The sequence below is a fragment of the Heloderma suspectum genome, chromosome 16 (assembly GCF_057233095.1).
Source record: "Heloderma suspectum isolate Gila_16-S chromosome 16, 16-S_ref, whole genome shotgun sequence".
Classification (NCBI taxonomy): Eukaryota; Metazoa; Chordata; class Lepidosauria; order Squamata; family Helodermatidae; genus Heloderma; species Heloderma suspectum.
This window is the reverse complement of record NC_139473.1, coordinates 22,926,296-22,941,200: the sequence shown is the minus strand read 5'-3', so window position 1 is coordinate 22,941,200 and position 14,905 is coordinate 22,926,296. Positions and strand designations below refer to the sequence as shown.

At 48.8% G+C, this 14,905-nt stretch overlaps 1 protein-coding gene across 1 annotated transcript; it reads right to left on the bottom strand.

Moving 5' to 3' along the window:
- Positions 1-9,652: 9,652 nt before the first annotated feature.
- On the bottom strand, positions 9,653-12,998 carry LOC146335098 (uncharacterized protein C2orf72 homolog). The gene is made up of 3 exons (XM_084822689.1): positions 12,338-12,998; positions 11,978-12,160; positions 9,653-9,840 (listed from the first exon to the last, which is right to left on the bottom strand). The coding sequence occupies exons 1-3, from the start codon at positions 12,996-12,998 to the stop codon at positions 9,653-9,655; spliced, it is 1,032 nt and encodes a 343-aa protein (XP_084678815.1).
- Positions 12,999-14,905: the final 1,907 nt, after the last annotated feature.

Sequence of the window (14,905 nt, the reverse complement as noted above, 5' to 3'; positions counted from 1 at the left end):
CCGCATGCCTGGTAATCTTATTCCAATGAGCATACGAAGTATGCAGAAAATAAATCTGATTTGAACAGTTATTTCAGGGTACGTGTCCCTCAAAAACACATTTTCATTTCAAAAATGTCAGTATTTCCATTAAAATCCAACAAGGTTTTCTTGAGCTTAAACAGAGAGAGAAACATTTGCAAATGGCAAACCTGCCTGTGGATAAAAAAGCACTATTCAAGAAAAATATTTGTGTTTCCAAAGTATTTCCAATACATCAACTCGGTAATCCTTACAATAACCCTGCAAGATTGGCCCATGTGATCATCCACACATTTCCAGCAGGAGCTGAGCCTCTATGGCTCACCCAAGGCCCATCTCACAAGGCCATAGCAGACCGCTACTCAACATTCCCAAACATTTATATATGGGAGTCTTATAGCATACTTTCTGAACTTTTGGTTGTGTTGTGTGAGGTGGTACCTATTACTACCTGGAAGGGGTGTGTGTCTCTCCCTCATTGGAGGTCTTAAAGCAGAAGCTTGACAGGTGTATATAGTAGGGGTGCAGAATCACTTTCAGATCAAGGGCCAAATTCCATTTTGGAGAAGTTCTCAGGGTCTGCATTCCAGCAGTGGGAGTGGCCAAAGGCAAAAGGGGCGGGGCCATAAACACCAGCCTGTTTTTGCTTAAACTTCTTCCTGCCAGTAACTCAGCCTTAGGAGAGGCATTTCAATCTTTTAGAATGAAGAAAATGTGCAGAAAAGCCAGGAAACCACCAAACAATTGACGGCAGGGTGTGTGGAACCCGAGAAGGGTCAGATTTGGCCCCTGAGCCTCAAATCCAACACCCCTGTTAAGATAGTTTGAGTCATACCCTGCCCCAAGCCAGAGTTGGCAAATCCCATTGATATTGGCGTGTAGATGGAGGACACAGAAGTTTTTTCTCCCTCTCTTACAGTGGTGTAGTGGTGCCAGGGCTTGCAGAGTTGAAGCCCTGGGACTTTTTTATTAGCAGGACGCTGACATCCTCGGCCACCCCACTCAGACTTCCCTGTTCCCTCTGACCTTAGCTACAATCCTCACTGGGAAATGAATTTTCCCAGCAACAATTCCCTGTTGCAGAGCAAAGTGGAATGGGTAATTACGACTCATTAGCTTTATAAAAGACCTGGTGGAGATGAAAATAGGGATGGGTGAACATATAATGTTCAAGTTTGTTGAGGTTCTCTGAATTCTTCCTGTAAGATCTTTTCGCCTCGTTCGGATGCCCGAACGCGAGTGTCTTTTTTTTCCAGTTGGGAAAAACGCGCATTTTTAAAAATGTGTATTTTCCCCCATAGGCTAAAGTGTGAAAATGTGGAGGGGGAACTTGCGCAAGTGCATATCTGCACATTTTTGGAAGTGCGCATTTTTGAACGTGAATGCAAGTTTGGGAAATTGTGGAAATTTCCCAGGAACTGCATTTTCTGCTCATGTTCCGGGTTGCAAATGGGACGCGTTCACATGCTTTGCAAACAGGAACAAAATTCACGTGCTACTAGAACCGGTTTGTTGATATGGACTAACACAGCTGCCTGCATTTTTGGACTCCTGATTTCTGATGGATGGAACTCTCTGCCACAAGAAGTGATAAAAGGCCAGGAGCTTAGCTGGCTTTGAAAATGGATAAGACAAATTAACAGAGGAGAAGGTCTAGCAACGACAATTAGTCCCGATACCTACATGGGCTCTACATGTTCAGAGACAGCCTTCCCGTTGTTGGGGGTCAAAGCAGGAGAATGCTGTTGCCGCTGGGGGCTTCCCAGAGGTATCTGATTGGCCACCATGGAAACAGGATGCTGGACAAGACAGACCTTAGGTCTGCTCCACTGTCAGGGCTCCTCCAACATTCTTGATGTCCTTAATACATCTTTAGGACAGGGGTGTCGCAACAACTCACTATACAGCCCAGGATATGGCTAAAGCTTTCAATTTCTCCCTCAGCTTTTGGTATCATGGTTTTGAGGTCACAATGACCCCATCTTCATTACCACATGTCCCCAATTGCATGTTACATCCAATGTGTAATTGACTGCCACGTGTCAATATAAATGCTGAGCTGGGCCATGGAGAGGTTGCAGTTTGCACCCACACCAAGGGGATAATGGCTCCGGAATGCAGACCAAGGCTCAAATAAAAAACTATTGGCTTTATTACAGAATACAGCTGGGGTCTCCAATGTGGTGACTGTGGGCCCCAAAGTGCCCACAGATATCTCTCTCAGAGCCTGCCAGGCTCTCTGCCTCTCCTGATTTTTATTTGATTTCTTAAAATATATTTTGACTTTTTTCAAAGCTGGGAGGCTGGCCTGCTGCAAAGCAAAGGGCTGCCCTCCAGCACCATCTTTCTTTGGGTTCCAAAGAGTGGTTTTCCCTTTTGGAGCTCAGACCCCCTCCTCTGCCTTGTGCTTAGGTTCTTGGGCAAGTTACTTTTCTTTTAGTCTTGCCAGTTGCCTTCTGGGAGAGTGTTCTTTGACTGGCGATGCCCTCCATTTTATGAAAGGGCAAGGGCCCCCCCCCCGCATAGTAGACATTTTGTGAAAGTGCTCACAACACTTTCTCAAAATTCCAGATGTGCCCACCAACTCAAAAAGGTTGGGAACCTCTGGCAATAAGGCTTTGAAACAGAATGGGGAAGTTGGTTAGAGTTACTCAATTCAGCTTGGATCGACCGGTGACTATTGCAGTAGACATAGAAGCAGGAAGTAGAGAGATGGACATGGAAAGATAGGGTTAGTGGATGAGGGCTGCAGGGTAGAGGGGAAGAGGAGGGGACCTAGGAAGAAGGCTGAGCCAAGGCTAGCTGATGTTCATAGAATCATAGAATCATAGAATAGTAGGGTTGGAAGGGGCCTACAAGGCCATCGAGTCCAACCCCCTGCTCAATGCAGGAATCCAAGTCAGAGCATCCCTGACAAATGGCTGTCCAGCCTCGTCTTAAAGGCCTCCAGTGTGGGAGAGCCCACCACCTCCCCAGGTAATTGGTTCCATTGCCGTATTGCTCTGACACTCAGGAAGTTTTTCCTGATGTTCAGCCGGAATCTGGCTTCCTGTAACTTGAGCCCATTATTCCGTGTCCTGCACTCTGGGATGATCAAGAAGAGATCCTGGCCTTCTTCTCTGTGACAACCTTTCAAGTACTTGAAGAGTGCTATCATATCTCCCCTCAGTCTTCTCTTCTCAAGGCTAAACATGCCCAGTTCTTTCAGTCTCTCTTCATAGGGCTTTGTTTCCAGTCCCCTGATCATCTTTGTTGCCCTCCTTTGAACCCTCTCCAGCTTGTCTGCATCCTTCTTAAAGTGTGGTGCCCAGAACTGGACACAGTACTCCAGATGAGGCCTAACCAGTGCTGAGTAGAGGGGAACTAGTACTTCCCGGGATTTGGAAGCGATGCTTCTATTAATGCAGCCCAAAATAGCATTTGCCTTTTTTGCAGCCACATCACATTGTTGGCTCATATTCAGCTTGTGATCGACGACAATTCCAAGATCCTTCTCGCTCGTAGTGTGGTTGAGCCACGTATCCCCCATCTTGTAACTGTGCATTTGGTTTCTTTTTCCTAGGTGCAGAACTTGGCATTTGTCCCTATTAAATGCCATTCTGTTGTTTTCTGCCCAGCACTCCAGTCTATCCAGATCACTTTGAATTTTGTTTCTGTCTTCCAAAGTATTAGCTATCCCTCCCAATTTTGTGTCATCTGCAAATTTGATCAGCATTCCCTGCACCTCCTCCTCCAAGTCATTAATAAAAATGTTGAAGAGCACTGGGCCCAGGACTGAGCCCTGCGGTACCCCGCTCGTTACCTCTCCCCAGCTTGAGAAGGTCCCATTGATAAGCACTCTTTGAGTCCGATTCTGTAGCCAACTGTGGATCCACATGATCGTTGTTTCATCTAGCCCACTTCGAGCAAGTTTGCTCATCAGGATATCATGGGGCACTTTGTCGAAAGCTTTGCTGAAGTCGAGGTATATGATGTCTACAGCATTCCCACGGTCTACAAGGGAGGTGACTTGATCAAAAAATGAGATCAGATTTGTCTGGCAGGACTTGTTTTTGACAAATCCATGTTGGCTTCGAGTAATCACGGCATTGTTGTCAAGGGGCTTCCAGATGGATTGCTTTATGATCTGCTCCAGAATTTTCCCAGGGATTGATGTCAGACTGACTGGTCTGTAGTTCCCAGGTTCCTCCTTTTTACCCTTTTTGAAGATAGGGACAACGTTAGCCCTCCTCCAGTCATCTGGCACTTCCCCGGTCCTCCATGATTTCTCAAAGAGAATAGACAGCGGTTCTGAGAGTTCTTCTGCCAGTTCCTTTATTACTCTAGGATGCAGTTCATCTGGCCCTGGAGATTTGAACTCATTCAAAGTAATGAGGTGTTCCTTGACCATATGCCTGTCGATCTCAAGCTGCAATCCTGCCCCTTCAGCCTGTACTTCGCCTTTGCCAGGGGGGTCATAGACCCTCTTTTGGGAGAAGACTGAGCCAAAGTAGGAATTGAGCACCTCTGCCTTTTCTTTGTCATCTGTTATCATTTTGCCATCCTTATTTAATAGCTGAACAACCATTTCTTTCCTCTGCCTTTTACTATGCACGTAGCTGAAGAAAGCCTTTTTGTTGTTTTTAGCATCCCTCGCTAACCTCACCTCGTTCTCCGCTTTAGCCTTCCTGACGCCATCCCTGCAATTCTGTGCTACCTGCCTGTACTCTTCCTTTGTTACTTGGCCTTCTTTCCACTTCTTATATGTGTCCTTTTTTGTTTTCAGGTCATCCCTAAGCTTTTTGTGAAGCCACATTGGCTTCTTCTGTTGTCTTCCACCTTTTCTTCTTGTTGGAATTGTTTGTGATTGTGCCTTGAGAATTTCCTTTTTTAAAAGTTCCCACCCATCTTGGACTCCTTTTCTCGCTAGCATTGTTTGCCATGGGACCTTACTGATCATTGTTCTGAGTTTATTAAAATCAGCTTTCCTAAAATCCAGGGTACGCGTTTGAGTACACTCGGCTTTTGCTTCCCTTAGAACCAAGAACTCAAGTACAACATGGTCGCTTTCCCCCAGAGTTCCTGTAACTGCTACTTTATCCACTAAGTCATCTCTGTTGGTTAGGATCAAGTCAAGGATAGCCGATCCTCTAGTTCCTTCCTCTACTTTCTGTAGGAGGAAGTTATCCGCCACACAAGTCAGGAATTTCCTGGAGGGGCCATGTTTTGCAGAATTTGTCTCCCAACAAATATCGGGGAAATTGAAGTCCCCCATTACTACTACATCATGCTTCCTTAAAACATTGGCTATTTGCTTTTCAAAAGTTTCATCCTTGGCTTCTCCTTGATTGGGTGGCCGGTAGTAGACTCCGACCACCAGGTTCCTTTTATTCTTTGCTCCATTTATTTCAACCCAGATGCTCTCGATGGGGCTACCAAGCTCCTCCTCCTGTATTTCTGTGCAGAGATATGTATTTTTCACATACAGTGCAACCCCGCCTCCCTTTCTGTTCCTCCTGTTCTTTTTGAACAAGTTATATCCTTCAACTGCTGTATTCCAGTCATGAGAGTCATCCCACCAAGTCTCAGTTATACCTATCAAGTCATAATTTCCCTCCTGTATTAAGAGTTCAAGTTCATTCTGTTTGTTTCCCATACTCTGGGCATTAGTATATAGACATCGAAGACCATGTGCTTCATAGTCTGGCTTTCTTCCTACATGTGTCTGAAGACTATTATTGGGCGCTATCAGCGCTGTTCTCTCCATTGCAGTGCATGCGCCTACGTCCATTGTTACCCCCAACATTACATCTCCCTTCCCCGTAGGATTCAGTTTAAAGCCCTCCTGATGAAGTTCTTCATGCTGTGTCCAAACACATTCTTCCCAGCCTTTGTGAGGTGCAACCCATCCCTAGCCAACAGCCCATCTTCCAGGAAGTATAGCCCGTGCTCCCAGAATCCAAATCTCTCTCGTCGGCACCACCTTCGTAGCCAGTCATTCACCCGGAGTATTTTTCGTTCCCTTTCTATCCCTCTTCTAACTACTGGAAGGATGGATGAGAAAACTATCTGGGCCCCAAAGTTCTTGAGTTTCCTTCCCAAAGCTTCAAAGTCTGACGTGATCTCTTCGTAGCTCCGCTTGGCGGTATCATTTGTTCCCACATGGATGAGAAGAAAGGGATACCTGTCAGTGGGCTTTATGAGTGCAGGCAACCTTTCAGTCACGTCTCTAATCTGTCCTCCCGGGAGACAACATACCTGGCGAGTCCACGGGTCTTCGCGACATACTTGGTTTTCGATCCCATGCAGCAAGGAGTCTCCCACTACTACCACTCTTCTCTTCTTCTTCTTGTAGGCCTGGGTTTCATCGCCTCTGTTTGACTGACCTTTAGCCTCTTGCTCACTCTCATGCAGGTTCCCCTGTGATTCTTCCTCTGCAGGCTGTCCTCCAGTCTCATCTGCAAGTACCTGGAATCGGTTCCACAGCTCCACCGCTTCCACTGGTGCAGAGTGGCGTCTAGTTCTTCTTCTCCTAACTGTCACCGTTTTCCAAGGAGTATCCTCTACTCCATTTTTCTTCTCCTCAGCATTTCCCACTTCTGCCTCATCTTGCTGTTGCTCTTCAAGCTTCTGGTCTGCCCTTTGCTGCTGTAGTTCCCCCATTCTGTCCAAGAACTCTTCGTGTTCTCTTATTCCCCGGAGGGTTGACAGTCGCAGCTCCAGTCCACTTACTTTTTCCTCCAGCAGCGTGATCAACTTGCACTTGTTGCAGGTGTAGGCCATGTTGTTCTCAGGCAAGAAAACAAACATTGCACACACCTTGCAGGTCACCACCACTGGAGAGTCTTGTCCTTCCATAGCCCCTTTTCCCTTTTTGTGTCTAGCTTTGTGATTGTTCTAGACTAGCCTGTGCCTGCTCCTCTACTCAGTAGAGGTTAAAAGCAGAGTCCCACTGGTGTGGAAGTGTGTGTTACAAGACAAATAAATGGGAAAAAGTTAGTTAAAAAAAAAAAAAATGTTAGGGGCCTCCCCCTTGACCTCCCCTGCCGAACTCCCCTGGCCAACTCCTGTTTGCTCCCCCTGTCTGCTCGCTCTGTTCGCTCGCTCTCTGGGAGCTTGGAAATCATTCCTGGAAATCATTCTTGGAAATCATTTTCCAGGAAATCATTCCTGGAAAAGTTCCTGGAAATCATTCTTGTTCTAAAGCCTTGCTTGAGAGGAGAGGTTCTCTAGGCTGTGGGTCGCCCTTGCTGCTGAGTTGTCCCTTCACTACTGGCACCACAGGCATTCCTTGTGCATGAGGGTGCGCTGAGGCTTCTGCAGGGTGCCCTATGTAAACGCTGGCCGAAGGCGCCTCTCCTTGTTGGCTGCGAAGTTCGTCCACTTTCCGGGAGTGGCAGTGCCTCTTGAATGGAGTGTGTTTCCTGCCAGGCCTCCCTCCATTGGCCCATGCACAGCCGACCTGGGATCGTCGTGCTCAGGCATCGGCTCGGCGATTCAGAGAGACTTCGGCAGCTTCCAGGGCCTGAATGCCAGCAGGACGAAGATGCAGTCAGGGTAGAGGTCTTGGCCCAGCTCACCCTAAGGCCTGCTGATAGCCAGGCTCCCGGGACAAAATGGAGATTTTAAAGCAGTTTTCCCCAACCCTGGCACCCTCTGGATCTCTTGGACTACAAACCTCATCATCCACAGCTAGCAAGGCCCTAGGGGTTATAGGGGCTGTAGTCCAACACACCTGGAAGGTGCTGTGGTGGGGAAAAGCTATTCTAGAGTCAATGAGTGCGAGGCATACCTCAAGAAGGGCAACTCAGCTATTTATTGTAGCCGTTCTTACATTTATATGCCATCTTTCTCCTGCTCTTGCAAGGTGCCCAAGCCACCTTACGTGGTCCTCCTGCTCAACATTTTATCCTCACAACAACCCTGTTAGGTAGGCCAGGCTGAGAGTCCGTGACTGGGTCAAAGTCACCGAGGGAGCTTCGAAACCAACTGGGGGCTAGACCTGGGTCTCCTAAGTCTCAGTCCAACTCCCTCACCACTACTCCGCACAGGCTATGCTCCTTGATAACAAGTCTGTTAGGTTTGGAATTCTCTCATGTGTACGCTCTTTATTTTTCTCTTTCCTGCTAGTCCTCTGAGGAAAGAGTTCAGGCAGAGGACATCTGCACATCCTTCCCAAAGGAGCAAGGTCCTCTGAGCATGTATCCTTTCGTTTTGGCCGCTGGGCATTTCTACAGCAAGCAGACAGCGAAAATGGTTGGAATCCACCCTACGTCTCTGAGATAGGAAAGGCTATAAATCCAGATAAATAGTTCAGACACTCAGGCTGCAACCTTTAATCGGTCAGCTGGTTAGGTTAAGGGAGCGATCCTATGGCCACTAGGCACTGTCTAGAGGGCTATAGGATTTTTCAGTTTCTGGGAACAGGTCGGAGCCAGGGCTCCAAATGTGATTCCCAGAAACCACACACCCCTCCCCCTTGTAGCCGGTGTGGTTCCCTCCATGCCAGCTACGTGTCTGCGTTCAGAAATGGAGTACAGAGACTGGGAAAGGGGGCAGGGAGGGGACTGCGGAAGCTGTTTCCTATGTGCCATGCAGCCTCCTTCCCTCCTCCTCCCCAAAGCCACAGCTAGGCAGCCAAAATCGTCCGTCTAGCCAAAAATGCAGGACGGCCGGAGCACAGAGATGAGGATCGCCTCCACGGTCCGGCCATCCTGCACTGGATACTCAGCAGCCTCTGACTTCAGAGGCTGCCGACTATCGCAATTGGATTGCACCCTAAGTTATTTAAAACCTTTTGAATCCATTAAAAAGTCATCCCCAGTTAATCAGGCAACACCTTTTTCACAAATATTATTGAAGCTGAAGGAACAACAGAGAAGCAGGCAAATGGAAGATCAGGGCCTGCTCCTGTGCTGCCCCACAACCCCCATGAGATGAGAGTGGAAGCAAGGCCATTCCACCAGCCCTGTTGGCAGTCTACTTAATCCCCCCCCCCTTTTCCTTCCATATCCCTTTTTCTTTGTGTGTTGTGTCTTTTTAGATTGTAAGCCTGCCGTCGGGGGCTATCTTTTTTGCTGACTGATTGTAAGCCACTCTGGTGAGCCTTTTTTTGGCTAAGGAGCAGCATGAAAATACTTTTTAAAAATGAACTACATCAAAATAAATAAAATATAAAAGTACTGATTTTAGTTAATATGCAAATTTTTGTGAACCGGCCAGAGAGTTTTAGGTACAGGGTGGTATAGAAATATAATAGATGAAATGAAAATGAATAAATGTGTTCAGTTTTGATTAATCACTTCATAGAATCATAGAACAGTAGGGTTGGAAGGGGCCTACAAGACCCTCGAGTCCGACCCCCTGCTCAATGCAGGAGTCCAAGTCAGAGCATCCCTGACAGATGGCTGTCCAGCCTCATCTTGAAGGCCTCCAGTGTGGGAGAGCCCACCGCCTCCCTAGGGAATGGGTTCCATTGTCTTAGTGCTCTAACAGCCAGGAAGTTTTTCCTGATGTTCAGCCAGAATCTGGCTTCCTGTAACTCATTTGATTAATCAACTAAGGTTTCTTTGATGGGGTGACCATCCCATCAGATATATAACGGAGGAATACATACCCAAACCTTTACGTGGCCAGGATATGCGCACTCACCTCAGGCAAAGGTGAAGAGGCCTGAGGGGATCATGTCAGGCGGGATCAGGCCTTGCTGGTACAAGTACCACCCTGCTGCACAAGCCAGGCCAGTGATGCACACGGTCCCCACGAGACCCTTGGTGATGGCCACAGCCCAAGAAGAACCTGCAACGGTTAGTGGATCCTTAGAGACTTCGTCCGGCAAACCTGCACAGGAATTCTCCAGTTAACTGGATGGAGGTGACATTTCCAAGTCCTGCTGCTGCACCTGCTCCTTAAAAGATGTGAGGGGTTGGTTGGGGGTGGAATGACAGGAGGTACAAAAGTCTTTACCAGGGCCGAAAGGGGTGGCATCTAGTCCAAGGCCCACCATGCATTGGAATTGGCCTTGAGGATTATTCAAGGCTGCTTATATATCCATGTTTTAAAAGGGGGGGGGGACTCTAAATTATGCCATGCATAAATTATGCACATGAAGGGAATCTACATATATTTCCATGGCCTTGCATGATTTATTCTTTTTGTTGTCATGGGGTGGGACAATGAGTCTCCTGATGGCTAGAAATCCTCCTGAGCCTTTTCTGGCTTTGTAGAATAAGAATTTTGTAGAATAACTATGCATGTTTAGACAGAAAAAACTCCTAGAACTTCTAGCATTCCCCAGCTAGCTGGCTAAGGAATGCTGGAAGTTGTGGGACTTTTTTCTGTCTAAACATACATAAGATCGTACCCTTAACCATACACCACCCACACACTTAAATGCTGATTGGTGCAGTCATAAGGACTAGAGGCTTGCCTTTCATTTTTAAACAAAAGCAGCAATTCTTGAGAGGCACATTCTGCACCTAACTCTGGCTTTTTGGAACGGTCAGCACATACATAGATAGCCTGGGTTATGATTAGAGTCACAGAGCCAAGCAGCGCTTTACATCTGCATCCCGAGAAGAAGCGGGGAAGAGCACCGTAGCGTGGTCCCCTGGAGGTCTAGCTTCACAGGTGGAACCACACCAAGCACCTCTGACTCAGAGGGCCACCACATCCACATGAAGCTGTCTGATCATGGAATCAGCCTGGGGACCATGGGTGTTGTAGTCCAAAATAACTGAAGGGCACCAGGATGGGGAAGGCTGAGATCATCTCCAGAGAGAGACAATGCACGCCCCCCCGCCTATAGAACTTGGGGGTGGGGAACAATTGCAGGCAGGGTTTTTTAGGATAGCTTTCCTCATTTAGAGGACTTCAAGCATGGGGGGACACCTTAGCTCTGGGTCTCCTACAGCAAACAAGGGGTTTGACTCAACCTACGAAGTCCCCTCCAACTTTGGGATCCTATAATCTTTATCATTTATGATTTATATACCACTTCTGGGGCCAAAGCACCACCAAAGCCATGAATGGCATACTAAAATGCAATATAAATAAGATGCGATCGAAGCCCAACACATCAAGGATCGAAACAATTGTGTTATTTTAGATATGTTATCTCTGTGTGTTCTGCCTGTTATGTTTTAATGTAAATGGTTTAATACTTTGTATAATGTATTTTTAATTGTTTTTTTTTTTTTAATTGTGAACCGCCCAGAGAGCTTCAACTATGGGGTGGTATAGAATGTAATTAATAATGACAATGATAATGATAACAATAAGACACCAAGTTGGACAAAGAGAAATGGAAGCCTGCCAAAGGCCAGCCCCTTGTCCCACATGCTTAGGGGCTGGAAACCTGAAGAAACGAGACAAATACTTTTTTTAAAAGCTTACCACGAGAGGAGTTAAGGGGGTGCTCCCACAACCACACCCATTCCAGCTACTGAGGGGCTCTGGGCAAATGCGTGATCTCTGTCATCTTTCATCCACCAGGCAAAGACAACTATTTTCATTTCATTGATTAATTTATTATATTTCTATACCACCCTCAGCTGAAGCTCTCTGGACAGTTCACAAAACAAAACTTTTTTTTGTTTTGTTTTTGAGAACCCTAAAGTGCAATAACCTAGTAAAACATGATATTAAAACCCCAGGTTTAGAACAGAATAAAACGAAAGAAGGAACCAAGGTAAAAGCCAGCAGCTGTGCAAAGACCTAAAAATGCTTTCCACAGCTGACTTCTTTGCTACGGCCATTTGCAGCTGATTTGATGGCTATGGCTACAAAAGAATGTTACCTTCACATAAAGAAAAACTCTTGGGAGTGAAAGTATAAATAACTTAAATCATCCTTTCCCAGCCTCCGGATGTGCTGGATGGCAACCCCCATTACCCCCAGCCATCTGGAGGGCTCCAGGCTGAGAAAGGCTGCCTTCAATAAAGAAATATGCCTGCAAGAAGCAGACTCAACCACACACCACTGAGTGCCAGGCGTGGTCTGGGCTTTGCTTCTGCTGGGTGCGAGGGTGGAGGGGTTTGGAGGTTTAAGGCAGAACCCTTAAGGGTGCAGAACCCTTGCCTTGCGGTCCTCATGCCGCCTGCCGGATTCATCAGTCCAGCCCGCAGAGCCTTAAACTTTAAGGTTTCTGTGAAGAGGTGAGCTTTGAAGAAACAGGAGAAGAGGGGTTGGCGGTGTCACCAGGAAGGTGTTCTGGGGGTCTGAGGCATAAGGAGCGGTAGGGGAGAATGGGCAGAGTCACATCAGGGGAGGGGCAGCGCTCGACTTGTAGGGGATCTGTTCTGCCTGCACCCTGGTGCCCAACCCCAGAGCCTCACACCTCTGTTGGTCAGGGCGTCTGAGGCGCGGCAAGCTGCCTTCATGATGGCCAAGTTCCCCCGCGGATGGCCAGGGATGTAGACCTCGGCTTCCACCTCCACGGCCTCCAGCTCCATCTGCCCATCTTTGCCCTGGGCCCCCTTGCTGGAGGCTGTCTTGCTCTGCTTCTGGGCTGGCGCCTTGGGGAAGACGCCCCGGAGCAGGCGGAGCAGCTGGGTGCGGGCGGCCTCGGCCTCCCCTGTGGTCGGCTCCATGATGATGCCCACCAGGGCACAGGGAGACTTCTGGACAAACTTCTTCACCTCCTTCAGCACCTTGCGCAGCTCAGCCTGCTTGCCCTTCACGCATGAGGCGCGGCACAGGAAGAAGATCAGCTGGCACTGCTTGCCACCCATGGAGCACGTGGCGCTGCAGGGCTCCTTGAGGGCGTCCCCGGGGTGGACAGGGTGGCAGGTGGCGCAGAACAAGTCCTTGACGAAGGAGGCCATCATGCCATGGATGTCCTGGCCTTCCAGGGTCTCCCCAATGAGGAGGACCTCAGGCCTGCCCCCCACCTTTTGCACCAGGATCTGGAAGTCCTGTAAGATCTTCTCCCCGGGGCCTGGAAGGCATATTTGGGATGTCTTGGGAGGCTCCACCGGCCCCGGCCCCTCCTTGCTCATGTCCTGCTAGCATGGATGCTGTGGCCTTCTGCCCCTGGCCAACCCTGGGAGGCCTGCAGCTCCACTCCTTCCCTATGTCACAATACACAGACACAGCTGGGGCAGCCCTGCCAACAGAGCAGGGACAGGCAATGCCTGAGCCAGCATCTGGGTCGAGGGAAGGTGGGCTGGTGGCTGGCCCCGTGGGGTCACTCCTTGGGCCTTTCAGCTCCAGCCACACGTCCGCTTCACACAGTCACTGCATACAGGCAGCTGCTCACGTGGTGGAGCTGGCAGCGGAGGTGCCCACAGGCGCCCATTCCGTCGCCACACCCCCGTTTCTAGCCCACAGTGGGCTGTTTTCTGGAACAGCCCACAATGGGTTAGCATGTCGCCTGTGAGCTTGTTGTCCCCCGTGGCGGCTTCTTTCCCCCAAACAACCCATCCCGAGAACCCACGGTCTGCAGTAGGGGTTGTTTTACCCACGGTGGGCTAGCGGGCCATCTGTCGTGCCAGCGTGGGTTACGGAGACCGCCTGCAGAGCTGCTCAGCAAGAGCGGCTGAAAACATGGCTGCTGCTCTGCTCCTCTCAAGCAACCTCTGTTCCCGAGATCTGCCTAGCAACAGATTGTGCTGCTCCCAGCACCCCATCCCTTGTGCCGCCCAACTCCTCCCTCCCTCCCCCCTCCGTCAGTGATGCACTCTGCAGAGCTGCTTTGGCTCGCACGAGTGTGTGATCCGCAGAATGACCTTGAGCAAAGTGGTTTTCCTACCACATCAAGCTGTGTCTCCAACTCTAAGGCACCCCGCCCCCAGTGCGGTTCCCAAACAGTTTCACCTGTGTAGATCTTCGCTCTTCCATGGAAAAGCAAAGTCGCACAATTATCCAGTAGCGCATCTCAGGCCTCCCCATTAGGAGAATCTGTAATCGAAATTCGTTCCATTCCTGCAAACTTCCAATGAGTTGGAGCCCCCCCGTCCCTTTTTGGTGCAGTGTTCTTACCACGTAAACATCCCTCCTTTCCCGCCAGGCCCTTCCCAACTCAGCAGATGCTTCTTCCCCTCCCTAACCACCCACGAAACCAAACTCCCCTGCCAAAACTTTTCACCACCACTGTCAGCACCCAAGATAGGCATCCAATGCGCCCCCCCCCCCCCGACACAGAACTGATTACAAATACTGCCTTAGTGGAATCAAAGCAGTATTAAGCCAGCCAAATAAGCTACTTTGTATGCCAATAATGTTTTTCTTTTAATTCTGTTGCTAGTTTGCTGCTGGTGAGTGGGGAGCCATCAAAGGCTTGGAAACTGGGGCGGCGGGTAAGGAATAAAGAGTGGGGAAGAGGGGGTAGGAGCAGGAAGGGGAGGGAAGGGAAGGGAAACAAATGGTTAGTTTCAGCTGTGGTTAAATCCTTGTTGTTGTTGTTCAGTCGTGTCCGACTCTTCGTGACCCCATGGACCATAGCACGCCAGGCCTTCCTGTCCTGCGCTCTCTCCCGGAGCGTGCTCAAGTTCATATTCATTGCATCCGTGATGCTATCTAGCCATCTCATCCTCTGCCGTCCCCTTCTCCTTTTGCCTTCAGTCTTTCCCAGCATCAGGGTCTTTTCCAGGGAGTTTTCTCTTCGCATTAGGTGGCCAAAATATTGGAGCTTCAGCTTCAGTATCTGTCCTTCCAATGAGCACTCAGGGTTGATTTCCTTTAGGATGGACTGATTTGACCTCCTTGCAGTCCAGGGGACTCGTAAGAGTCTTCTCCAGCACCACAGTTCGAAAGCATCAATTCTTCGGCGCTCAGCCTTCCTTATAGTCCAGCTCTCACAGCCATACATTACTACTGGGAAAACCATAGCTTTGATTAGACGGACCTTTGTCGGCAAGGTGATGTCTCTGCTTCTGACTATGCTGTCTAGGTTGGCCATAGCTTT